Raw genomic sequence first — 24,868 nt, forward strand, 5'->3', positions numbered from 1 at the left:
TTTGGCTCGTGGTGAGGATCAGACAACCGCACACATGAAGGGATGTGGAGAGAGTATCGGTGGGTGAAACGATACCCGATGTCTAGCTTTACGGTATTCCCCAATTCTCCTCTCCCAAGCAGAAATGAGGGGCAGGGGACAGGCATGGCAGAGAGTTGATCAGTGTCAAAGCTGGGGCTCATTACCTCATTCCTTCTCATTCTGCGTATGTTTGAAATTTTCCAAAATAAAAAGATAAGGAAGAGCTAACACATGTTCAAGGCTCAGCTTGTGCCGAGCACATCGTGTACCGAGAGTTTCCTTCCACCACGGGCTTCCATTTCTGGAGAACACCGACGGTCGGCTTGAAGAATGGAGCGGTAGAAACGGCACTGGTCCCACCACCCACCTGCTCCAGCCGTCCCTCCTGGCTGGGAGGCCCATCGCTCACTCCGGCTTCCAATCTCCCTCCTGATCCGAGCACCTGATCTCCTTGGGCTCTTGGCGCTAATCTGCAGCCATCTAACACCCTGCGCCCCCGAACGAATGTGCCAGGAAATCTTACAGACACAAAGAACCAATTCTGCAGCGTTTCCGACTTCCACCTCAGCTGTTTTGCATCTCTCTGGACTGAGGGCCTGGCCAGACACCTGGCAGGGAAAATCCATCTCGTGGAGGGCTTCATCAGAACACCGGCCCCAGGAACACCAGAAGTTAACAGGAAAGCAGTTTCAGCTGTGAAAATAGAGGCTTCCTTCTCCAGTATGGGGATGGAGACACACTGCCCTGACCTCATAGGAAGGTGCACTGACAGAAATACGAGAGGAGGCTAGGTACAGTGCTTCACGCAGGTAACCCCAGCACTTTGACAGACTAAGGCGGGTGGATCACCTGAAGTCAGGAGTTCAAGACCAGCCTGACCCATATGGTGAAACCCCTGCTTCTACTAAAAATACAAAAATTAGCTGGGCGTGGTGGTGTGCTCCTGTAGTCCTAGCTACCGGGGAAGCTGAGACAGGAGAATTGCTTAGACTCAGGAGGCGGAGGTTTCAGTGAGCCGAGATCATGCCACTGCACTTCAGCCTGGGTGACAGAGTGAGACTCCGTCCCCGCCCACCCCCCCCCAAAAAAAACAAAAAAACAACGCCTTGCTTGAGCCCGGGAGGCAGAGGTTGCAGTGAGCCGAGATTGCACCACTGCACTCAAGCCTGGGTGACAGAGCAAGACTCCGTCTCAAAAAAAAAATAAAAAGAACGAGAAAAGCACTAAGGGAGCAGGATGCCAGCACACCCGGGTCTCAGTTTCCCTACCTGTCAAGCAAGCCTCAGTGACGGCTAAGGAAAGGCACAGCAGCTAACCACACAGGCCCTGCGATTAGGCTGATAGTGGTTATCCAAATCTGAGGCTTACTGTGTGGCCCTGGGCAAGCTGCTTCACCTTTTAGAGCCTCAGTTTCCTCACGGATCAAATGGGTCTGAAGATGATAACGATGCATATCACCAGGGTGGCTGTGAGTACCACTGGGGTCACACACACCAAGCGCTGAGCCCAGGAAGCAGTGAGCCAGATGGTATACTTTAGTGTTTTCCCTCGGAATCCGGGATCCTGTGAGGTTTCTGGCTTAAACAGTGGAAAGTTCCAGCATAGCCCAGTTTTAAAAAGCCTTGGCCTGGACCACAGAAGGCCTGGCGTTCCAACCGAGCCGTGCCATGGATCTCCTGCGTGGGCCCGGCCGGTTTTTTTCTCTCTGTTCTTTTGGCTGCACAATAAGGCACTGGATGAAAGCACAGAGGGCTCTCTCAGGCCCCCTACGGCTTCCCAGGTCCGGGAATCCACAATTGCAGACCTGTGGATCCAGACAGAGACACCTAGAGGCAGGCTGTGCCCACAGCGCTCAGTCCCTAGTAACAGGCAATTAAATCACTCTAGCCTGGGTTTCTGCTCAATCTGTCCATCCCCCAACAGCATAAAAGCTACAAGGACAGCCAGGCGGGGTGGTTCACGCCTGTAATCCCAGCACCTTGGGAGGCTGAGGCAGGCGGATCACCTGAGGTTGGGAGTTCGAGACGAGCCTGACAAACAAGGAGAAACCCCAACTCTACTAAAAATACAAAATTAGCTGGGCGTGGTGGCGCATGTCTGTAATCTCAGCTACTTGGGAGTCTGAGGCAGAAGAATTGCTTGAACCTGGGAAGCGGAGGTTGAGAGCTCAATAGCATGAGCTGAGATCCTGCCATTGCACTCCAGCCTGGGCAAGAGCGAAACTCTGTCTCCAAAAAAAAAAAAAAAAAAAAAAAGCTACAAGGAAAATATCAATTTGAAGGACATTCGTCGTTCACTGAATAGCCTTTGCTGTTTTTTAAGTACCCACTGTGTGTGAGAAACTATGCTAGATGCTTTATGAAAATCTCTCCCAATGTTATAGATGAAGAATCAAAACAGAATCAAGCCATGCTAATTACAACACTAGTTAATATATATTGAGTACTTACTACATACAAGGCAAGGCTTCCAGCATTATACACGCATTAACTTAATCCTTACAATAGAGTGATTAATACCATTCCCCTTTTACTGATGAGCAAAATAAGACAGAGATTTCTGCAAACTGTCCAAGTCAGTAGCAGGGCTGGGATCAACACCCCGGGGTCCTGGCACTGTCTTAGCACTAGGCTAGGTTGTCTCTCTGCGTGGAGAGGCTCCTCTGACCTCCCCCCAGGAGGCACATTAAGTTGAACCTGGAAGGGTGAGTAGGATTCGGACATAGGAAGACAAGGAGGTACGGGAAGGGCCTTTCTGATGGCAGGAACGGCACAGGCCGAGGCACAGAGCTCAGAGTTCAGCTGAGGGCATGGATCCGTACAAAAGCATTTACCCAACTGAGTGAGGCCGAATGCTAATGGGTATTCTACAAATCAAACGCCTCTTGTTCATATGTTCAGGGAACACTGGAGTAAATGTGACCCAGCTCCGGATTCTACAATGCAGGACTCCTCAGGGTCTTTGAGGTGCTCGCGTGGCTGAGTAGCCAGCAAAGCTCTGGTCTGCAGGAAGGAAGCCTGGTTATCCTGCAGCATCTCAACAGGTCAGCTCGTTGGAAAACATGTGGCTGGAAATCAGGCCTGGCAGGGAGGAAGCCCAGGCCTCGCGGCAGCTTTGTGATTTTTTTAAAGAAAACTTGGACCCACTCAACAGTTTTGAGCCAGGGAGTGACATGATCTGAGTTGTGTTGACAGGCCAGAAATCTGAGCACATTTCAAAAGAGCTGGGGGCTGGGGGGGAGCCTTCCGTCAGTCCAAGACTACAAATAAGAAAATAACCTGTCGCACGGAGCCATTGGAAGCAGCAAGCGAGCGCGTGTGGGATCCGTACAACACTTTTAGACTCCCTTCCTCTCCCACACCCCCTCTCCATCTGTCGCAAAGGGCACCAGGAAGATGCAGGGAGGAATATTCCAGCTCTGGGGGCTCCAGAGCTCAGCAGCCCAGATGGGGGGCTCTTACGGGAACCACATCACCCCTCAAGCATTATCATCTGTGAGGACCAAGGGGCTGTCCATGCTTCCACCCTCAGCAGGCTTTCTGAGAAATGCCTGTGACTTGGTCAAAACCTTCTGCCCAGAGAAAGAACTCTTCCACAGTCCTCCACCCAAGCCCAGAGAGGGGCCTCTCACTCCCTTCCCAGCTTGGACTAAATCATCCTGATTAAGACACTGAATTTCTTCCCTCAGAAGCCACCCAGCAGGAAGGCCAGCATCCAAAATCCTGGCTCCACTCTCACTTATAAGTTACTTCCCCAGTTTGGGACTCGATTTTCCACATCTGCAAAATGGGGATAAGTGCCAACTCGTGCCTTGCGGATGAGATGATGCAGGTGCAGCACCCAGCCTGGAATGCCGTTAACTATTTAATGAACGTTGGTTCTCCCTTCTTCTCTCAACACACGGTTCACACTGCACTTCACAGGTGCTGCGTGACTGCAAGCACAGATGTGAATCACCGTGAGTCTCCGAGGGGCTGGTAAAGGAATAATTAATGGCCAGAAAGTACTCCGAAAACACCGTGCCTTTAAAGGACCTTCCAACAGCCTGAGCTTGTCGTGCCAAAGCAGCCTCGCTCCGTTTTCTCTTCTTATGAAAGAGGAAGTGAGATTAGCTTTACCGCTTAGGAAAGTACAGAGGAGCCCCAGAGTGCTACCCTTTACCAAAGGATCAGAGGTTCACAGGGGGACACCCCTGCTCCCCAGAGCCTGAACTACAACTTGGCTTGGTCTCCTCCAGGCCGGAGAGAAGAAATGAATGGGAGTTCATGTGAGGTCTTCCTGAGGGGGTGACTCAGAGGTCTCAGGGCCTGGCTGGGGCTGAGCAGGCATCCTGCAGGTACGGCGTCAGGCCCTGCTGACACAAAATCAGGTGCCAGATGTCCCCAGGCCGCAGTTCCTTGTCCTTCTACCAGCCTCAGAATCTCCCTCAGTGCAGTTGTTTTAGGAAACAGGCCTCACATTGGGTCCAAAACACAGGTTGGTGACTTCACTGGTATCTTTTTAGAATTTCCCTTTGGCAGCATTTGTGCTGAAAGCAATCTTTAGAAACTTCTTCCCTTGCCTCCCCCACCCCAGATAATTCACATGATTGGCCCCTTCCCCCCACAAACAGTGATCATGTGAAGACACAGCCATCATGTGACACCTCCCAGGCTGACAGTTCTGCCTGAGACACTAGTAGTCATTCAATCCAAAGCTGCCTTCCTAAACCTGACATTTGAGTTTCTCACTCGAACAAATCCATTTTCTTAGAAAATTGGACAACTGCCTCCTTGTACCTTCCTACCCTCATATCCTGTCTCTCTACTGCTTTGTTGTAAATTCCACGTCTGGAGCAATCGAGGGAGGGGCCTGAGGCCCCATCCTTCAGCCGAACCAGGTGACTTGCCTGCCCAGGCCCATGGTGTGAGCAGGACCCTGAAGAACACAGAGTGAAGGATGCTGGGAGGCTTGAGTTATGGTGGTCGTACCCCGTCCCTTCCCCACCACCCTCCACCGAGATATTCATTCTTACCTCCCAAGATTTATTTATTTCAAAGCTAATCTTGGCCCCTCTGCTGCTCCCACTTTTTCAGGCTATTGATGCTGAATGGATTGGAACGGAAGTTTTATGGCCCAATCTTTACCATTTTATAGATTGTTTTTATAGGCAAAAGGGGGAGATGTGCTCACGAGAAAGGTGTTGGTGTTCCCAGCCAGTGCCCCAGGAAAGGCAGGCTGCCCATCTGAACACTTGTTAATCAGCGTCACTGCTCATTTGCCAGGGACTGAACCACAGGCTCCTGGTCGGAGAAGGGTCTAGAATAGACATTTAGAAATTAACTCAGGCCCAATTCCCTGCTTCAAGAAAATTAAGCACTTGTGAGTGACGCTTGTGCATTTCCAGGCCAGGAAGGACGGCAGGGCAGAAACTCGGACTTTTGCAGGGTACAAACGGCTGGCTCAGGCAGGAAGGAGCAGTCAGAGATGCCACTCGTTGGAGAGACATGAACTGTATCAGTGCTTCCTTCCGCCCAGCAAGGAGGACCCAACTGTAACTGAAAAGAACTGGGGGTGGGGGGTGCCTATGTGAATTCCTGGGTTTCAGGGGAAACTGCAGGGCAGAGAGAAGCAGCTGTCCACCACCCCCCCGCCCCGCTTCTCCTTCCACCCACTCTTTGCTAGTTCTCCCTTTTCTCCCTGCTATCAGATGGTTACCATCTCTAGGCAAACGCACAAGGGGGTGTTGGACACTGAGCTCATCCCTCTCTCCCTCCTCCAGGGTGGGAGGTACAGAGACCCCTGTGCCTACAACACAGCTTCAAGAGGACAAAAAACAAGATCCCCATTCTTCTATCCCTCCCAACTCCCTTAACGCCATTTCTCTGCTCTCCTCCGCCCCCATCCCTACCCCCACCCAGTGCCCTCCCAGGAGACCCGTGGTTTTGCAAAACCCGTTTAAGAAGCAGGACACCTGAATGGTGACCTCACTCCTTGGTGCACATACACAGTAGCCTTCAGAGCCCGCCTGCCGGCGACAGCCAGGTGTTTGATGTAGGGCAAGAGAAAGACATGCTCAGAGCCACAGGTAACATCCCCGCGGAGCACCTGAACTGCAGGGAGCTGCCTGCAAGCTCGGGGAAGGCAGGAGGAAGTGGGAGCGGGGAGCGCCTCAAGGAGCAAGACCACCAAGGAGAGGCTTTGGCAACCACAGGGACAATCCTCCGTGTTTTTACATAAGGATCTGTTGCTCGCAGCAGCTCGCTCTGGGGTTACCGCGGCCTCCCTGTTCCCCCTCTCCCGGGCACACACTAATACTGGTTTACTCTGCGCACCAGAGGGAGGGCTCACTCTTTCCTAATTGCAACAGCTTGTCTCTGTTCCATTCCGGGCAGCGCTGGGAGGACCTCTGCCCTCACCTCCTCCCCTAACACCCTGAAGTCAAACATGTGGAAAGCAGACGTCCAGGGGGAGAGATTCTGGGGAAGCCGGACAGCCCTGCTCTGAAAGCCACTGTCAGTCAGCCTTCCCCATTGGACTGGGCAGGGGCTGAGTGAAGCAACTCAGCTCTTTTGTCTCAGTGCCCAGCACTGTGCACACAGTCGGAGTCCACCGAGACAAACTCTCCTAGAAGAGACCTGGGTTCTACCCTTGGCTGTGTGACCTTGGGCATGTCGCTGGCCCTCTCTGGGCCTCACTTTCTGCATCTATAACCCTGGTTCCAGGCGTCTCTCCTATTACTGCTCGGCATTAGCTGAATGGGTCCCAGTGCCAGTCTGAGAGGCCCGAGCCCGCAGTTTGGTGAGGGCAGCGGTGGGGAGCGGGGGTGCTTACCTGACCAGGCGCAGGACGAGGCGAGCAGCAGGCAGAGCAGCGGCCCGAGGCGGCCGGGGGCCGGGCCGGCGGGCTCCATGGGCCGCGGCTGCGGAGCGAGGAGGGAGAGCGGCCGTGAGTGCGCGTTCGGGCGGGAGCAGGCTGGAGCGGGGAAATGACTAAGGCTCCCCTTCTTCCCCCCTCCCGGCTAGGCCTCCCCCCACCCGACTCCGGAACGGGCGCCTGGAGCGGCTTAGGAGCCACCGTCACCGCTGCGATTTTTGGAGAACACCCCCCCGCCCCCCAGGAGAAATCGAGAGACGGAGACGGGAGGAGACCCCAAGCGCGCGAGAAATAAAGCCAGGGGTGGCCAGAAAGAGGCGGCAGGAGAGAGAAACAGACCCAAGGGAGCCAGGCAGAGAGCCAGAGACACAGAGAGGCGAGAGGGGGAGAAAGAGGGGGAGGGAGAGCGAGCGAGCGAGCGAGCGAGGAGTGAGCGAGGCGGCGCGCAGACCGAGACAGACAGCGCGGGAGAGAGGACCGCGCGGGCAGGGGCGAGGGGCAGCACGGCTGAACCCGGCCGCGCGGAGCCGCCCCCGCCGCTGCCCACCTGCCCCGCCCGGGATCCTCGCGGCGCGGGCGGCTGGGCTCGCTCCCGGCCCGCAGTCGCGGCCGCTGCCCCCGCCCTCCTGGCAGCCCGGCCCCCTCCCTCCTTCCCTTCCCCCCTCCTCCCTTCTCGCCGCCCGGGGAGGCTTGGGGGCTCCGGCCCCGCCGGCACCTTCTCCGCGAGCGAGCGCCCGCCTGCGCGTCCGCCAGCAGCGCGCCCCAGGGGAGGGAGCGAGGGCTGCGCGCTGCGCGCCGGGCCGGGGAGGGCAGCGTCGCCCCCCGCGCCGGCGCCCGGGCCCCGGAACCCCCGCGCGGGCCCCCGACTGCTGCCCGGGGAGGCGGCCCCGCGAGCCGCCGCAGGCCGCTCGGGCTCGGGACGAGACGAGCCTCCGGCTCTGACAACGTGCCAGTTCAGGAGCCCGCGCGGCTCGTCCCCAGCCCCGACCCGTCCCGCTCTGCCCCCCTCCCCGTCCCTGCCAGGCTCGGACCTGCGCCGCCCGCGAGGGCTGGAAGGCACTGGGAGCGCCGCCGGGGCTGCCCAGAGGCCGGGTCCCCGCTCCACTTTGCGCAAACTTGTTTTTCTGAGGTCTGCGCCGCGAGCTGGCTACATCGTCTTCTTAAGGTGGACTGGGGAAGTTGCGGCCGACCTCCCCTCGCCTCCGGACTCCGGCCGCGCGCGGCTGGTCCCCGCTGCCCGCTGGCGAGAGGCTGGAGGCGGCGAAGGAGTCGGGCAGTGGAGGCGCGGGGGTGGGGGGTGCCTGCCTTTGCCCCTCCCCAAGAGGCCGTGCCCCTGCGCCCAAAGCTGGACGCCCCTCTTGGGGGTGGGTGCGGGCCGAAGGGGCCCCGATCCTTTCAGAGCCCGGCCGAGGTGAAGGAAAAGGAGAAAGTAAGTGAACGCAGGGGGAAGGGGAGAGGAAGAAGAGAGCGATGGTCCAAAAATAGCGTGTGTGTAGGAAGGACTTCGGTGCCGCCTGGAAAAGAGGCGCGGGGAGGAGAGGGAGCGAGAAGGGGGCTGTGGCGGGGAACCGGAGTGGAAGGGCCGGGGGCCTTCCCGGGGAGGTGGGAGCGCCCTGGCCGGGCGTCCCGGTGATGGAGGGCAGATTGAGGGAGTGGGGAGGCCCAGGCCGGGGCGTGTGCGGGAGAGCGGCCCCGAAGGCCTGGGTTCCAGGAGAAGGACAGGCCCTGAGGAAGAGGAGGGGAAGCGGAGCGGAGGCCAGTGGCCTGGAGTTGGAGAAGACAGACCCTCGGTTTTCCTGGAGGGAACACTGGGCCCGTAGCAGCCAGGTCAGTGCCAGGGAGTGCCAGGATCGTGGTCACCTGGCAGGAGAAGGCTCCGCACTGTGGGAGGAGCACAAGTTCAAGACCCGCTGCGGATGGGAGGGAATTCTGCGGCCCACAGTGGCAGTTAAGAGGATAGGAATGATGCAAGGTGGGAGAAGGCTCGGCCCTGTAAATAGACAGAAAGTGGAGGCCGGGAGAGGGAGTAGGTTTGCTTAAGGCCACACTGCAAGGCCTGGGCTGGAAACAAGATTTGAATTTCTGATTCCCAGGCTAAAGACCTGTGCAAAGTAACACCAGCACCTCCCCTCCTGCCCCAAGTCTTTTGGTTAAATGGCTGGTCCTGATGTTGTGCTAAGACAGGGGGGCAGGGAGAGTGCCACACTTGAGACCATGGACTGAACTCCCTGGGCTCGAATCCCGTGGCTACTGTTACGAGCTGTGTGGACTTGGAAAATACCTTACCTCTTCTGTGCCTCAGCTTCATCTGAAACGAGGCCAGCATGAGTATCAATTGTGAGGATTAGATGAGTTAATATTTGTAAGACATGTTAAAAAGAGCCTGGCGCATACCAAGTGCAACATAAGCATTTGATAAATAAGTGAAGTGTTTGAGAACAGTCCTTGAGAACCCACAGGGATTGGGGCAGCATTTGAAATGCAAGGGGATTTTCATTTCTTTGGGTGTGGGAGGGCACGATAGTGACCCACACAAGGTCCCTGTCCATGAGGAATTTATATTCTAGTAGAGGAGACAGATAAGTGGACAGGTAGAAATAATTAATGAACAGCAGAAGATTGAACTTAGAGAGGGAGAGGGGTGAGCGTATTTGGATAAGAGAGCCAGTAAGACCTCCCTGAGACTCAGTTGCTGAATCACAACAAGGGTCAGCAAGGCGAAGATCTGGGGAGAAAGGTGTTCCAGGAAGAGGGCCCAGGACAGGGGAAGGCCCCAGGTGGCTAGGCCCCAGAGCACAATGTGGAGGACGGGGCAGGGTGGGATGGTGTCCAAGGCTTGCGTGAAGAGCCTTCGTTTATTCTGCAGTTGGGAGACCCCTAGAGGATTTCAGCAGGGGAGGCCATGTCTGATTTATGTGTCTAAAAGGCCACGCTGCAAACATAGGACTGGAGAGAGGGGAGCGTGGAATTGGGCACCAATGAGAAAGGAGATTGTTCTGGGTTATCCTGGTATCTGAGGTGGGGGCAGGGAAGGTCTCCAACTCTTCAGGCTGCATCTGGTCTAGACCATGAAAGTGACCAGGGAGGCTCCTGGGAAAACCTGTCACCAGACTCCATCTGGGGTAGGAGTGGAGATGGGGGCCGCTGATGAGAGCAGAGAAGAGGCAGCTTGCTGCCCTGGACTTCCAGAAGGCTCTGCTGTTCACCGTTCCCCAAGACACACACACACTCGCAAACCTGCCCGGGGATTAGCAAACTAGGGATTAGGGAAGGATAATAATTGAACCACTTGCTATTTATATATAGCACCTTTGGCAAAGGCGCTCAGCAGGGCTTCCCTACACGGGGGCTTTTCATCCACACCTCTCCCCCAGCACGTGGCCCTGACCCTTGTTCTGTGTCCACATAAAAATCATCCTTGGCCAACCTCAAGCCTGAGAAGCCTTTGAGACCCCCGGGCCATGGGTAAACTGAGGCGAAACGCAACTTGTCGAGGCCAGAGATTATGGCAGATGATTGATGTGAATCAGCCACCCCCACAGCAGGAGGTCTGGGCTGCCCTGTGTTAAAATCTAACTACCTTCATACATATTCATCATGCACTCAACAATATTTATTAAGCATCTGCTGGGTGCCAGCCACTGGGAATGCAACAGTTGGAAAACAGATAAAAAATCCCTGCCCTCAAGGAACTGACGTTCTACTGGGAGGAAAGGAACCAATAAGTACATGAAATGGGATAGGTGCTACGGGGTGGGGGGAATTAGCCAGGGAAGGGGCCCAGGTGTGCTGATGAGAGAGCTAGAGCGCAATTTTGAAAACGGATCAAGGAATGTCTCACCGAGGAGGTGAGATGGGAAGCCAGGGGTGGCGGCGTCCCTGCCTTTGCTGCTTGACTCTTCCTCTCACTCCTAGAGGGCACAATCTGTCAGCCAATCCTGCCTGCTGGGCCTTCCCATCACATCCAGAGCCAAAGCACTTCTCAGCACCTCTGCTGCTCCCGCCCTCGCCCTCGTCTGAGCCTCCACCACTCTCACCTGGGTGCCCTATTTCCACCTGGTGCCTTCTGTCTATTCCTCACTCAGCAGCCCGCGGAATCCTTGCACAGAAGTCAGATCACATTCCTTCCCTGTCGACAGAGGAAGAAGACAAATGAGCACGAGTAGGAGAGGATCGGGAGCTCGGAAGCCAAGATTTTGCCAATTTGAGTTACGCAAAAAAAAAAAAAATTTGAGCCTCAATCTTTTCATCTGTGAAATAGGAATAACAAACTCTGCTATGAGGGGTCAATAGTGACAAGGGTGGGAAGGCATCCATGATGTCATGATGGGGCCTCTCTGGAGTTTAGCCTTTGCCTTTGGCACCCTCATGTGTTCTAGGCCCTTTGAGATACGCTATCTTACTGAAGCCTTAGCAACTCCGGGGGGTTCCCAGAGGTGAGGAAACACGCCCAGAGATAACACCCTGTGGGGCATGCTGGCACCTGCACAGCCCAGCTCCACCTGGTTGCAGCCCTGCCCGCGCTCTTCTCCCCACTTCCCATAACCCTGGGCTGGCGTCAGCAGGCAGGCCTGCCAGACTGCCTTTGTGTGGGGCCGGTCAGGAGGCTGGAGTTGCCAACGACCTATTTTTTTGGGCAAGAAGAGCCATTTGGAGTTAGAGGTCTCAGCTGTGGAGCCAGAACAATAAAAAAACAGCACGGACTCCTGGGCAGCCTGGACCAGGGAACCAACTGGCTCAAGCGGAGCTGCTGACCAGGCTGGAGAGCAGGCGGGGCTTCTGGGACGGAAGATGGGAGTGGCCTTACTGAGCCCCTGCTACGTCCAGTAAGGGTAATCTCAGTTGTGGTTTCTTTTTATTTTATTTTATTTTATTTTATTTTATTTTATTTTTTGAGATGGAGTCTTGCTTCGTTGCCCAGGCTGGAGTGCAGTGATGTGATTTCGGCTCACTGCAACCTCTGCCTCCCGGGTTTGAGCAATTCTCCTGCCTCAGCCTCCTGAGTAGCTGGGACTACAAGCAACCACCACCCCACCCTGCTAATGTGTTGTATTTTTAGTAAAGACGGGTTTCACCGTGTTAGCCAGCATGGTCTCGATCTCCTGACTTTGTGATCCGCCTCCCTCGGCCTCACAAAGTGCTGGGATTACAGGCTTGAGCCGCTGTGCCCAGCCTGAACTCAGTTTTCCAAACGATAACAATTCCCATCTGTTCGGCATCTACTATGCTTTACAGACTTGTGACATTCATACCACACCTGGGAGGGGGAGCTAGTAATTCCCTCATTTTACAGATGAGGCAGCTGAGACTTCAGGAGGCCTCTGCTCACACGCCAACTCCTTGAGAGGCCTTGCCAGACCACCCTGTTAGGCACCCCCACCCCTGCCCAATATGCCCTACCTCTTCCCAACTTTATCTCCATAGCCTGCGTCACAACCTGCTCATATTGTGTGTCTCATTGCATTTTGTTTGTCTCCCTGACTAGCTCCAGGTCAGTTTATCCTAGCGACTTGCACTCCAGTGGTCTCTCAGACTAGCCACCTGGGGCAAGTTATTTTGATGGTCTGCGTTTCCTTTGGGCTAATGATAGGAACCTACCTGAGAGGTTTCTTCTGAGGGTTAGATGAGTTCTCATAGGTTCAGTGTTGGCCACTGCCATTGTTTTGTCGTAGACCTGCAGCCCCAGGGTCTTCAACAGTAAACAGGTTGTCAATAAAAACGTATTAAATTTTAAAAGTGGGCCGGGCGTGGCGGCTCACACTTGTAATCCCAGCACTTTGGGAGGCAGAGATGGGAGGATTGCTTGAGCCCAGGAGTTCCAGGCTGCAGTCACCTATGATTGCTCCACTTCACTCCAGCCTGGGCAACAGAGCAAGACCCTGTCTCTAAAATAATAATAATAAATTAAAATAATAAGTAAGTAAATGAAGTGCTCTGCCCACGATCTGATCGCAGGATAAGGAGTTGGCACAGCCTGGATTTGAAGGTGGGTCTCTATGAGCCTGTGCTTCTATCCATCCCTCTTCAAAATCGCCTCTCCACAGGCCTCCCTCTAACTACAACTGCACAGGAATCCGAGCTTTGGTTCTACAACTTGAGCTGACAGCAACAGCCCCGGAGGGACTGTGAAAACACGGATTCTACGGCCCTGGCCACGGAGTATCCTATTTAGTTGGTCTTAGGTAAGGTCTGAGAATTTGCATTTCTAACAGGGTCCCGGGTGCTGTTGACGCTGCTGATTCGGGGATCACACTTTGACTGCCATTCAAGCCAAGATGAGACTCCTCTGCAAGCCCAGCCCCAGTTTTCCTGTTGGTTGGGGATCTGTCCATCCCTCTGGTTTCTGTCCAACCCTTACGGGAAAGACAGAGGGCAGGACAGCCATGAGCTCAGAGATTGCAGCCAGTGCTCTGAAGCCGAGGGGCTGTGACAGATCACCGAGCCAGGGCCCAAGGGAGCCTTGCTGGAATTAGTGCTTTCCTGGGGAAGTCAGCCGTTGAGCAACTCGGCAGGCAGGCAGGCAGCTCACCGGAGCCCATCAGGGGTGGGACCACACTGTCAGGCCCTAAACACTGTTCTCAGGCTCTGGGCATGTGGCTCCACCCAGAGCCGAGCCCAGCTGTGCTGAGCTGAGAGGAGCCCTCCCCAGCACCTCTGTACCAGTGGTGTTGGAGGGGCAGAAAGCTGATTGCCTCAGCCTCACTGAGAGAGCTAGGTTTGAGTGCTGACTCTCCCCAGTGGTACTAATCACAGCTAAACATAGGAGCACATACTAAGCCTCAGGCCTGAAGGGTTTCAGCACGTTCTCTCATGATGCCTCCCTGCGATTCTCTTACGTGGACACAGTTCTTACCCACATTTCACAGATGAGAAAATTGAGGCACAGAGAGCTTAAGCGCTTGTCCAAGAGCACACACACCTTGAGAGCTCCAGAGCCAGGCTTTGAATCCAGGAGCTCTCATTCCCTAGCCCCTGCTCCCGACTGCTGCACATGACTCTGCTTGCTTAGGATGAGCTTGCGATGCCCCACAGTGACCTCTCTGGGTCTCCATCACCACTGAGGTGCTGGCTTGATGATTTCCAGGTCCTTCTGTGGTGCCCAGTGCCGGGCCTGCTGACAGGCCTTAGACACACGAGGATCTGGTGGATGAAATAAGGAATGAACAGAGGACCCTAACTCCAGTTCTCATGGGACAATATATAGCTCAGCGGCTAAGAGATACGCATGCAATTCCAGGCTCTCCCCTTCACTATCTGTGTGATCTCGAGGGAGTCTCAGCCTCAGTTTTCTCCTCTGAAAATAGATGCGGGCAGGATTAATGCATAAAGAGGAGAGTGAGAGACAGAGACAGAGAAAATACGCACCAACGCACGGCAGCTGAGAATGATGTTTGCTGCCTGCTCCATCTCATTCTGTTCATGCAGTTTCTCAGGCACCTTGGTGCCCTCCTTCGCTCACCTTTTTCTCTTCCTTCCCTGCTAGCCAATCCTCTTGGCTCTACCTTCAAAATAAACCCAGAATCCAACCACTCTGCCCCACCTGCATCAGACTCTGGCCTCAGCACTTCCATTTCTCACCTGGATCAGTGCAGCCACCTCCTCACTGGCCCCCAGCTTCCTCCCTGGACTCCCCACCTTGTTGCTTCTTCAGTCAAAGCCCCCCAATAGCCTTCCATTCCTTCTCTTGGAGTAAAACCTGAAGTTCTCAATGCCGCTTAAAAAGCCCCACGTGGTCGCCCTTGCACTGCCCTGGTCTCCCCACACACTCCCGCTTGCTCGCTCCACTCCAGTCAATTCACCGTCTCAGTATCCCTTAACATGCCAGCAGGTGCCTTCCTCAGGGCCTTTGCACGGGCTGTTCCCTGTGCCTAGAATGCTCTTTCCCAGCTAGCTGACCCTTCCTTAGGGTCTGTGCTCAGATGTCACCTCTGCAGAAAAGCACGTCCTGACCACTCAGCTAAAACTGTCCCGTTACTTCCTATTTCCTACTCCGCTTATCGTTTGATAGCGTTTGCATTTCTTGACAGCGTATCAATGTTCTACACTGATGGTTGCGTGGCTGTCTCCCACTCATCTGTGAGATCCGTGCGAGGTCTTTGCCTTTGTTCCTCAGCACCTGGAGCTGAGCCCACACAGAGTAGGGCCTCAGGTAAAAACTGCTGATAGAGTGAAAGAAGGAGCAGAAAGCAGGACACCGGACGCAGGATGCAGCTCTGTCCATGAGGACACTGGCGGCTGGACCCAGGGGCTCAGGCTCCGCCACCCCGAGGGCCTGGCTTGGCCTGGGTTTCCTGGAGGAACAGTTGTCCTCGTTGAACTCCCAGCTGCCTTCCCAGGCAGGGAAGCCAAGACTCTGGTTGGCCTCATTCCTGTACCAGAGAGAGGAAGTGTCTGTCCTTGGGCAGGAACTGGCTTGGCTCTCGGGGAAAGCCTAAACGACACATATACCACTGGCTCTGCTGCTCCAGCTTCTGATTGGGATCATGGCCTCTGCGTAGCGGGTGGCCACACCAGCCTTCATGCTGCCTCTGGAGCAAGGAGGAAAGTGGGTTGGGAAGTCTCCCAGAGCCCTTTGGCCTGTACCTGACGGGAGCCTCATAGCCGTGCCGTACCCATTGTAGAGATGAGTAAACAGCGGCTCTACCTGATCAATATACTGGGTTAGTGGCACAGCAAGGCCATAAACCCATATTCTTTTGATAGCAAATCCCTTAGTCCCCCTCCTCACTCCCAAGTCACACCCTGCTGCCCCAGTGCCTGCCACCCTGGGCTGGTTCATGCCTGAAATTCCACTGTTACAGCTTGCTTTCTCACTGAGTCTCATTCCCTCTTCAGCAAAAAAGGTGGTAACTATCCCCATGGATAGGTGGGGAGACTGAGGCACAGAGGGGGAAATGTGTGGCTGGAGGGCTCCCGGCCTGTAGGCATGACAAGCCAAGTTAGGAAATATTAGTCTGTTTGTCCTCTTTATGTTTCTCCTCCTCAGCTTCAAGCAAATAGTTGGGCTTAGTAAGCAGGTGTTGCAGGGATTGAGGCAGAAAAATGAAGGCCCCTTAGTCTTTAGTAAAGTCTAAAGCCAAAGAGATTCCCTGGAAGGACTGGGAGAGGTTGGGGGCAAGCACATTGGAGGAGCTAGAAGGGGTCAGGCTGTCAGGGGGTGCCGCCCCCCATCCCAGCAGAACTGGGGGGTGGGTGGGGACAAGGCCTCATGGTGCCTCCAGAAAGCCATACCTGGGTCTTAAGGCTTCTGCCCTCACGGAAGACCCCACAGCCCCACAGGGTGGCTGAGATGGGGGTCCACTAGGGTGGGACAATTGGGCACAGCCTCCATCAGTCAAGAGATGTTTATTGAGCACCTACTATGGCCAGGGGCTCGGCTGGATTCTGAAAATGAGATGGTCACAGTTCTTGCATTCAGCATTGACATTCTAGTGGGGGGATGGAAAGATAAATGCATGAGTTGCGGGGAGGGGATGCTATTCTATGTATTAGAGGTCTCACTCAGTATCAGGTCCAACCCAAAGACCCTGACCCAGTGACAAATAAACAAATGTACTCAGACACAGAGAGCCAGTGAAAGAGTGGGCTAGGGGTCCGGGCCACTCACAGACACCGAGGAGGGTTCTGTAAAGTCAGCAATGGCGGTCCCCACAAGCCAGCCCCATGGGCCTTTATTTAGACAGATTTAATGACAAAGGCCTAAAGCAAACACCATTTGTGGGTAATTATCTTTGCCAACCCCCTCGCCCCCGCCAAGTAGAAAACACTTTTGCCTGCGGATAGTCAAAGGTTGGTTTCAGGGAAACAGGTAAATAAGCTAATCTAGGTCAAACTATTCTAGATACATTCTTTTGCACTCCCTTGTAACTTGCCCTGCTCCCTAGCCCTGAGATAAGAGCATGGCTGCCTTCAGCCATAAACTTCTTCCCGAGGCAAAACCTTCCGGCCTTCCAAGGTTTGCGTCCATTTTACAATATTCCCCCCCACCCCGACTGAACTCCAACTCAGGAAGTGGCGTTTCCTAAGGAAAGCCTGAAGGAGAGCCATAGGAACACTAGGTGAACGGAACAGCCAGTGCAAAGGCCCTGGAATGGCAAGTTCAAGGGCAGCTAGGCAGCCGGGCGCCCAGGGAACTAGCCAGGAGTGAGGTGGGAGATGAGGTTAGAGAGGAAGCAGGCCCAGTGTGCTGCGCCGTGCGGGCCAAGGTGAGGCCTTCAGCTTTTACTCAGAGCCAGATGGGAGCCGCAGACAAGCAGTGTGGACAGATTCCTGGAAGCCACTTCAAATGCCCAGAGACTCTCTAAGACCCTTGGAACTGGGCAGGCTCCGGAGAGGAGGGAGCCCCAAGAATGACCAAGATTGAGCTTCCTTGACATCATCCCCATGGGATACATTCATAGACCAGGTGAATTTAAGTAATTCAGGCCTTCTCAAACTTTATTCTTGTTAAATGCAGATTCTGACTTAGTAGGTTTGGAGTGGGGCCAAGATTCTGCATTTCTGGCAAACTTCCAGGGGAGGCTGAAGCTGCTGGTCCCTGGACTGCACTTTGAGCAGCCAAGATTTAAAGGAAAGAAATGGCCACATCTGGCCCAGCTGTGCGTGTGGTTTGAGAATCATACCTGCTGTCTGGCTTGAGGCCATCATTCAGGGCTCTTGACAAACTGTCCTCCACTCAGCCTGTTGCCTACAAAAACCAAATGGATCTTTCCCCAGCTCCATCTTGCTGCATGACGTGGAAGTGGTCAGTGTGGGCAGTGGGCTCCAGAGCTGCTTACTTGGGTCCAGATTCCAGCCCTGGCAGCTACAGGTGGCAAGACTGGGGGAAAGGATTTTTTGTTTGTCTTGTCACTTAGTTTCTCATCTGCAAAATGGCAAAATCATGACAGCTTTTTTACAGAGCTATTTTGAAGATTCAAAGGAATAATATTTATCAAAAGTCTAGCACATGGGGAACTTAATAAATGTTATATCACTTTCCCTTCAGTTCCTCCTGTCCTTTAAAGTAGTGATCTATGTACCTTTATCTCATTATTTCAAATTTTTCTGTTTTTGTGTGTGTTCTGTGAAGTAGTACATAACAAAGAAATAAATAAAATTTGTAAAAAATATCAAATGTACAGACATTGAGGAATACATGTTTAAAATGTTTTCACTAATAGGGAATATGATACAAAAAAAAATGTGAAGACCACTGTTTTGAAGCTCAGTGGAATTGAGAGAAATAGAGACTCTCAGGGCTCAAATAGATTTTAAAGGTTTTTAATTCTCCTGGTACCCGCTCTCCTATCTGATGCCCAAAACCCTTGGTTGCACTAGGTTGCCTCCTGTGGTGGGGAGCTCACTACCTTTCCAGGCAATCCATTTTGCACAATTCTGGCGATGATTTCCTGAACCCAGTGCCTATCTGTATTCCAGCTGCCTCTGAGTTTCCAGGGACTGACTGAACTGCTCCTCCCCTTTCTACACTGTGTCAGAACCCTGGGATCTCCCCGGGGCCCAGTGCCAGGTCACGTGCAGAGCGGGCCGTAAATACTGTCCCATGAATGAGAGGGAGTGGGAGCTGGGGAGGAGAAGGGTGATTCTGACAACTCTCCTTTGGAGGGTGTGCTTCCCTGGGAGTGTGTTGGCCTGTGTTGAGTGTGTATCTGTTTGTGTAGATTTATTTGCATGTGTTTGTACATATGTGTTTGTATGTATGCATCGTGTGTTTTGCTGTGTGGCTGTATCTCCAAGCGTGTGTCTGACTGGGTATGTATGTCTATGTTGCATTGCAGGTATGCATGTGTGCAGTGCCTGTCTTTCTCTGTTTCTGCATGCCTGTGTGTCCAGGTGTATGTCACTGTGAGGCTGTGTGTCTGTCTGGTTTGTTTGAATGGGCGTGAGTGCTGCACATGTGTGGGCGTGTGCTGTTTGCACTGTTTGTGTGTGTGTGCACGTCTCTCTCTGTGTCTTTGTGTGTCTGTGTGCCTGGGGCCCTCCTTCATGTGTCTTGCTGTCTGTGTGTCTGAATCTGCAGGAATGTATTTCCCTTCCCTGCTCAGCCCTTGCAGGGAGCTGGGGTGACTCGCTGCAGCCTGGTCAACTTAAGGCCGTCTGACTGGCAGGCAGCATGGGTTCCACACCCTCCTCTCCTACTCTGCTGTGCTAATCACTGGGTTATATGCAGATGGCAAATGTGTGGCTGCCAGGCTTGGAGGAGGGACTGTGGAGGGGGGAGTGCAGATGAGCAGACACCGAAGAGCGAAAAGACAATTTAAAGGCAGAAAGGGGGAAAACAAGCCTGCTTGGCTTTGGAGTTATGGGTGTGGGGTTCTTTCCAGAGGCGTGAATTTTGTTAAGAGGATATGATGACTATGATGTCTTCCCTCCCCTAATCAAGTGAGAGTCTTAGAATCACAGGATTCTAAGATCTTGGAATTTTAGACCTGTAGAATTCTAGAATCTCAGCCGAATACAACTCTAGACTCTTAGAACCTCTTCAAGGACCCTAATCCTCCTGGGATTTCGGCATCTGGACGTGCACATGCAGCTCTTCTCGGCCCCTTCTCTTTGTATAGAATCCTGGCCAGGGAACGACCTGAGAGCTCACCCAGTCCACCCCACGCTGGTTCTGGGCAGGGCGTGGAGACAGAGGTCCGGCCAGTGGGGACATTCCTGGGAGTGTTGCACTGGAATCTTTCCTGGCTCCCTTGCTGGACGAGGACTTGCCTGAAGGGTCTGGGGTCTCATATTACTCTCCCCACCGCCACCTTCCGCAGGGACTGAGTTCCTGGCAAAGACAAAGGCACCTGTGTTCCCAGGATCTGTTCTCAGCAGTTCAGGAGCTGGCACAGGCTGCAGGGGTGGGGAGTAAAGGGGTGGGGCTTGGCTTCTCTGAGCTCCTCCCAGCCTGGGGTGGGGGTGGGCGGCTGACCAGGCAGCCACAGGCATTCTCCAGGATGTTCCGTGGGATGTCTGCTTCCTCTAACTGCTTCAAAGACCAGACTATGTCCTATCTCAGGAATCCTGGGAGCCGTGGACTGTCCCTGAGGGAGGGCATTGCACTGTACTTTGAAACCCTCCAGGACTCACCCACACTCCTTAATGTGGCCACTTTTCAGGCACTGGCTATTAGCCATCCCCTCCCCACCCCTTCCTTTCACACAGGTCCAGCCGCAGTGAACTCCCTACTCACTTCGAATCTACTTGACTTCATGCCTCTGAATGTGTGCATGGGCTCTCTTTCCTCTATCTCTTCTTCCTGGTGCAAACTCTTGTTCATCCATGGACTGCAAGCTCTCACTCAATTGTAAGCACCGTGAGAGAAAAGGTTGAGCTGGTTTAATACTTTATTTCCCCCAGTCTGCAACATTTGGCACACGTTAGGTATTGAACCAACGTTTGCTGACTGACTAACTGACTGAATGTATGCTTCAAAGTCAGCTCATGCCCACTCTGAAGCCTCAATTCTCCAGCCCCTCCTAGATACTTCCCTGGGGCGCACACCGCGCGCCCGGGGAGTACCTTTGGTTGTGAGTGCTTGCTTACTTTGTCTTCTTCACCAGACGGGGAATCTCTAAGCTGGAACCGGGTCTGATTAGTCCTTTCACCTGTAGCATCCAGTTCAGGCCCTGGCACCCAGCAGCGTGGGGTGCAGCAAATGTGGGGCCCTTGCCAGCAGCCTGACTTGGTGACTTGAAATCCCCTGTCGGTCCCAACTGCACGCGCCGGTCCAAGCTGTTGGCAACATCTGCCTCACAGTCCCATTTGCAATTACACGTTCTCAGGCTCTTGCCACTTAATATTTAATAACCAGGCGGCTGGCCTTCTCTGGCAGCCACTTAAGTCCCTGATTGCCTCTTGTCTGAACTTGGCCCCAAGTGAGGCAGGGACTGCTTTGAGGTTAAGTGTAAAGTCTGTGTCCCGAGTCCGGGGGCTAGCATAAGGCCAGACCCCTGGGGATGGAGGAAGGAATGCCTGCTGGCTTGAGGCTCCTGGGTGACCTTACCAGGCAAGAGGCTGGTTGGGCATTTGCTCCAACTGGCTCCACCTTGCCTCCCCTGCCATGTAGGTCTAAGGCCGCTCCTGGCCTCATAGCAGGGGAGGAGGAAGAGAGGAAAATCGTTCACGAGAAGGTCCCTGACTCACATCCGACTGGTCCAGGAGGAAGAAAGGGGGATTCCGCCTGGGCTGTGTCCCAGCAGGAAAGGTGGTTCTATCCTGTGTGGCTTGGCCACCAGGAGCCAGGGCAGTCCCTGTGTGGGCCTGTGGCGCCACGGAGTTGGGCTCTGGCAGCTGTGCTAGCCTCTCCTGGCACAAGGCTGGGGAGTCTTTCCAAGTTGGCTATGGAAGGAGATGAGGCAATGGTGATGACCTGACCCTAGGGATGGCCAACCCTGGGAAACCCTGCAGGCCCAGGGAGGCGTGTCCTCTGCAGAACTGCTGGGGTGAGAGGGTGGAGAGAGGCCAAGTGGTGTGCGAAGGTCACGGGAGGCTTCAGGAAGGTAACAGCAAGCACAGCGGCTCGGAGGCTGGACTCTGCTACCGAAGCCCTGAGGTCCAGAGAAGGGCTCCCACCTGGAATCTCAGACTTTGGATCCCAGAGGGCAGTTTACAGGGTCAAGAGACTGGCTTTCCGGGTCCCACTCTGCCCCTAACAAGCCCAGTGACCTTGGGCAAGTCATCTGGATTATACTGTCACCACACGTGTTGGGCAGCATGACGGCCTGCCCCTTCCTGCTTGGAGTCCTCTGTTCTCCCCCTCAGAGCTCATTTGGCCAGCCCAGGAATCTGAGACCAGAAATGCTGCTCCCTTGGTCTGCAGGGCTGGTCCCTTTAGAAGGTGGTGCTTGGTATAGAACACGATGCTTTCCCAGCACTTACTGTGTGCAAGGGGCCGTGCTCAGTACACCCGCTGCGACATACTCATTCTCAGTCATCTGAGCCATCCCGGTCCTCTGCCCTTCCCTCTCCTGCTCATCACCCTCATGTCCTGTGACAGTACCTTTAAAACCCAGCCCAGCCCTGGTCCACAGTCTCATCCCACCTTCCCCTGCACTACTCCCTTAGATCACCGTCTACCAGCCTCTTTTCAGCTCCCCTGCACCACCTCGGCCCCTGCAGTCCATCCCCTGACAGCAGCCAGGAAGGAGGCCTTTGAACCATTGAAATCGGATCACGTCCCTCCCCTGCTCCGAACATCCAGGGGCTGCCATGGCGCTTCCAGTCAAACTGAACTCTACAGCGGCGCGGCTCTACACGGCCAGTACCTCCCTCTTCTCCATCCTGGGGTTGTCTCGTCTTTGCTGCCCACTCTGCTTCAGCCACACTGGCCTTGCTCTCCTCGGACGTGCCCCTCGAGTCCAATCTTGGCCCTTCAAGGCTATCGATGTCACCTGCGCTTTAGTTCAAATGCCACCTCTAGAGTATCCTTCCCTCAGTCTCTAAAAGACCCCCTCCTCCTTATACCTGGCCCCTTGTTATCCTATTTTCAAATTTTATAGCACTTGTCACTTTCTGATAGTTCTCTTATTTATTTATGCACACCCTCCCCCACCTGGAATGCAGACTTCATCAGAACCAGACTTAGTGCCTGCTGTGCCCTGCTGGCCCCCAGTGCCTAGAAGGCTCCTGACACGTGGCAGGGGCTCTGTGGGATTTGTCAGAGGAGGGATGACGTGGCCTTGAGGGATGAGAGGTAGTAGTAGTATCTCATTTAATAGAAAGCCCAGTGATACTAGGTGCCTGTGCGACTTACCAGACTTGTAAAGGGTGGAGTGGGGATTCAAACCCACGGCTGTAGGGGGCTCCAACACCTGTGCTTTTATTCAGGGGGCTGAATACTGTGGTCATGGTCAGAGCCTCTGAGTCCCAGGAACTCAGAGTTCAATTAGGGGTGAGGAACGGGGAGGCACTGGCGCTCGCGGTGTCCGGCATGCGCTTCTTGATTTTGCCCCCATCTGGGATCCCACCTTAAGGTCTAGAGTGAGGCCCAGCCTTGCCCTCACCCCTCTGCCCAAAGGCCACCCCCGCAGCTCCTGTTGAGGCTCCTGAGCCCACCGGAAGCCCCTGGCTTAGCTGTGGGTCAGTGAGCTCATCCCCTGCCCACCCTGCTGGTTTCCAGCGCTCCCTCCCTCTGCTGCAGTCGTTGCTACACAAGTTAATGGAATAACAAGACACTTTACCCATTATCTGATGCAAATACCTTGCCTCGCCAACACCAGCTCTGCAGCTCAGATCTTCCTGTAACCCAGCCCAAAGGCCTCCCGCTCCAGGCTCCAGCTGAGGAGGCCTGGGCACCAGCCAGGCACATACAACCCCCTAGCCCGAGCCCTGGAGGGAGGGGTTAGCGGTATTCTGCTGAGCGAAGACGGGGTCGTGGCACCAATCTTAGCACGTTTCACCGGTGACCGTATATTGAGGCCCATTGTGCACAGGCAGTTTGCATATTTCACCTTCACATGACGATGTACAATTCTGATCCTCGGTGGGCAGATGTGCAGCTGAAAGGCACATCCAAGTCTGTGTAGCCTTCTAGGTGGTGGATCCAGGCAGGTTTCATACCCACACCCCTGACTTGACCCCGCTCTCAACCACTTCCCAAGAACTTTGTCTGAGTGGTCCCATTTAGACCCCATTTCTCTAATTGCTCTATAGTAGGAGTTCTATTTATAGACAAAGAAGATGAAGGGGGCGGCAGTTTGCTCAGCCACACGATGGTAAGTGGGACTCTATGCCCAGAAAGGTGGATGTGTGAGTGTGGGGATGTGGCTGGGACAGGAGAGCTCCCAAAGCTTGCCCCCTGGGAAGCTCCGTCCTGAGACCCACCCCACCCCCAGCACCAAAACATTCCTGGCCTAGTTCACATTTAGTGCCGCAGGTGTGTACAGGGCACCCAGCAGGCATGTACAGGGCATGTGCTGGGCACCTAGCAGGTGCTTGGGTCACCCAGATGGAAGGCGGACCTCCCCTAAACCATTGCATGAATCTCAGAGAATAGCAGGACAGACAGCCCCTCCCTGCCCACCTGCTGAGGATGTGACGTTCTCCCCCACCCCAATGTGGCTGTCACACGGCGTTTCTCTGAACACAGCTCTATAACTTTGCGTACCCACTTCCCTCTGCCAAGAGCAGCATTCTTAACACATGCCCAGCAAACTCCTACTCATCTGTCAAAGCCCAACTCTCAAGGGCTCCCCCTCTAAGAAGGCTTTTCTAACCAACTTCCTTTTTTGGGGTTAAAAGTCCCTTTCCTGTGCTTCCCAAGCACATGCAGGCCCCTTCCTTGGGGCACATGCCTATGAATTTTATAACCTGTGTTTGCTTCTTCCTTTCACACTAGATTGGGCTCCAGGATGGAGTTGGTTGGAAGCAGTCGGATAGCATGCTCTGGAGCCTCCACCTGAATTCTAATCCTAGCTCTGCCATTTTTAAGCGATGCACTCTTGTGCAAGGGAACTTAGGCTCCCTGTGCCTCAGTTTTCTCCTCTCTAAAATGGGGAGGATAATACTGTTACTTCTATAGAGTTGTGCTGAGGATGAAATGGGAATGAAGCACTTAAAAGGGGACCCAGCACACAGTAAATGACCAACCAACAGCTATTTTTATTGTCACCTCCGGGTCCCACAGAGGTGGCTCTTCTCAAGGTCTATTCTCCTGACAGATACGACGCTAGTTCTGTCTAGGTCAGACTCGTCCCTCAGCCAGCGGTTCTCAAACTGCTGTGTGCTTCAGAACCCGGTAGTGTCATGTGAAAAATCCAGGTTAGCCAGTCACCACAGGTCTGAACGGGCCTGGGAATGGGCTTTCCAGAAAGCTCCCTGCATCCCATTGTGACACAGGTAGTTTACAGCAGGACTCAGACCCACTGCTCTGGGGATCACCGATGAGACTTTGTCATGGGAGCGAGACTCCTGGTGACCAGCTCCTCCTCATCCCTATCAAGGGAGGGTTAGGAGGTAGCACAGTAGTCAAGGCCTTGCCAGGAGACCTGGGTTCAAATCCTGGCTT

The 24,868-nt window shown here is 54.2% G+C and overlaps 1 protein-coding gene across 5 annotated transcripts in view; it reads right to left on the reverse strand.

The window, feature by feature from the left end:
* LOC101046281 (tyrosine-protein phosphatase non-receptor type substrate 1) overlaps positions 1-7,989 on the reverse strand; it is a 43,993-nt gene extending 36,004 nt beyond the window's left edge. The window contains exons 1-2 of one of the 5 annotated variants that reach the window (XM_039479410.2): positions 7,908-7,989; positions 6,835-6,922 (exon numbers count right to left, since the gene is read on the reverse strand). In XM_039479410.2, coding sequence (XP_039335344.1) covers positions 6,835-6,913 — 79 coding nt within the window. In that variant the 5' untranslated portion in view covers positions 6,914-6,922; positions 7,908-7,989. The other 4 variants (XM_039479411.2, XM_039479412.2, XM_039479413.2 and 1 more) reach the window with 4 other exon arrangements.
* Positions 7,990-24,868: the final 16,879 nt, after the last annotated feature.

The sequence above is a fragment of the Saimiri boliviensis genome, chromosome 9 (assembly GCF_048565385.1).
Source record: "Saimiri boliviensis isolate mSaiBol1 chromosome 9, mSaiBol1.pri, whole genome shotgun sequence".
Lineage (NCBI taxonomy): Eukaryota > Metazoa > Chordata > Mammalia > Primates > Cebidae > Saimiri > Saimiri boliviensis.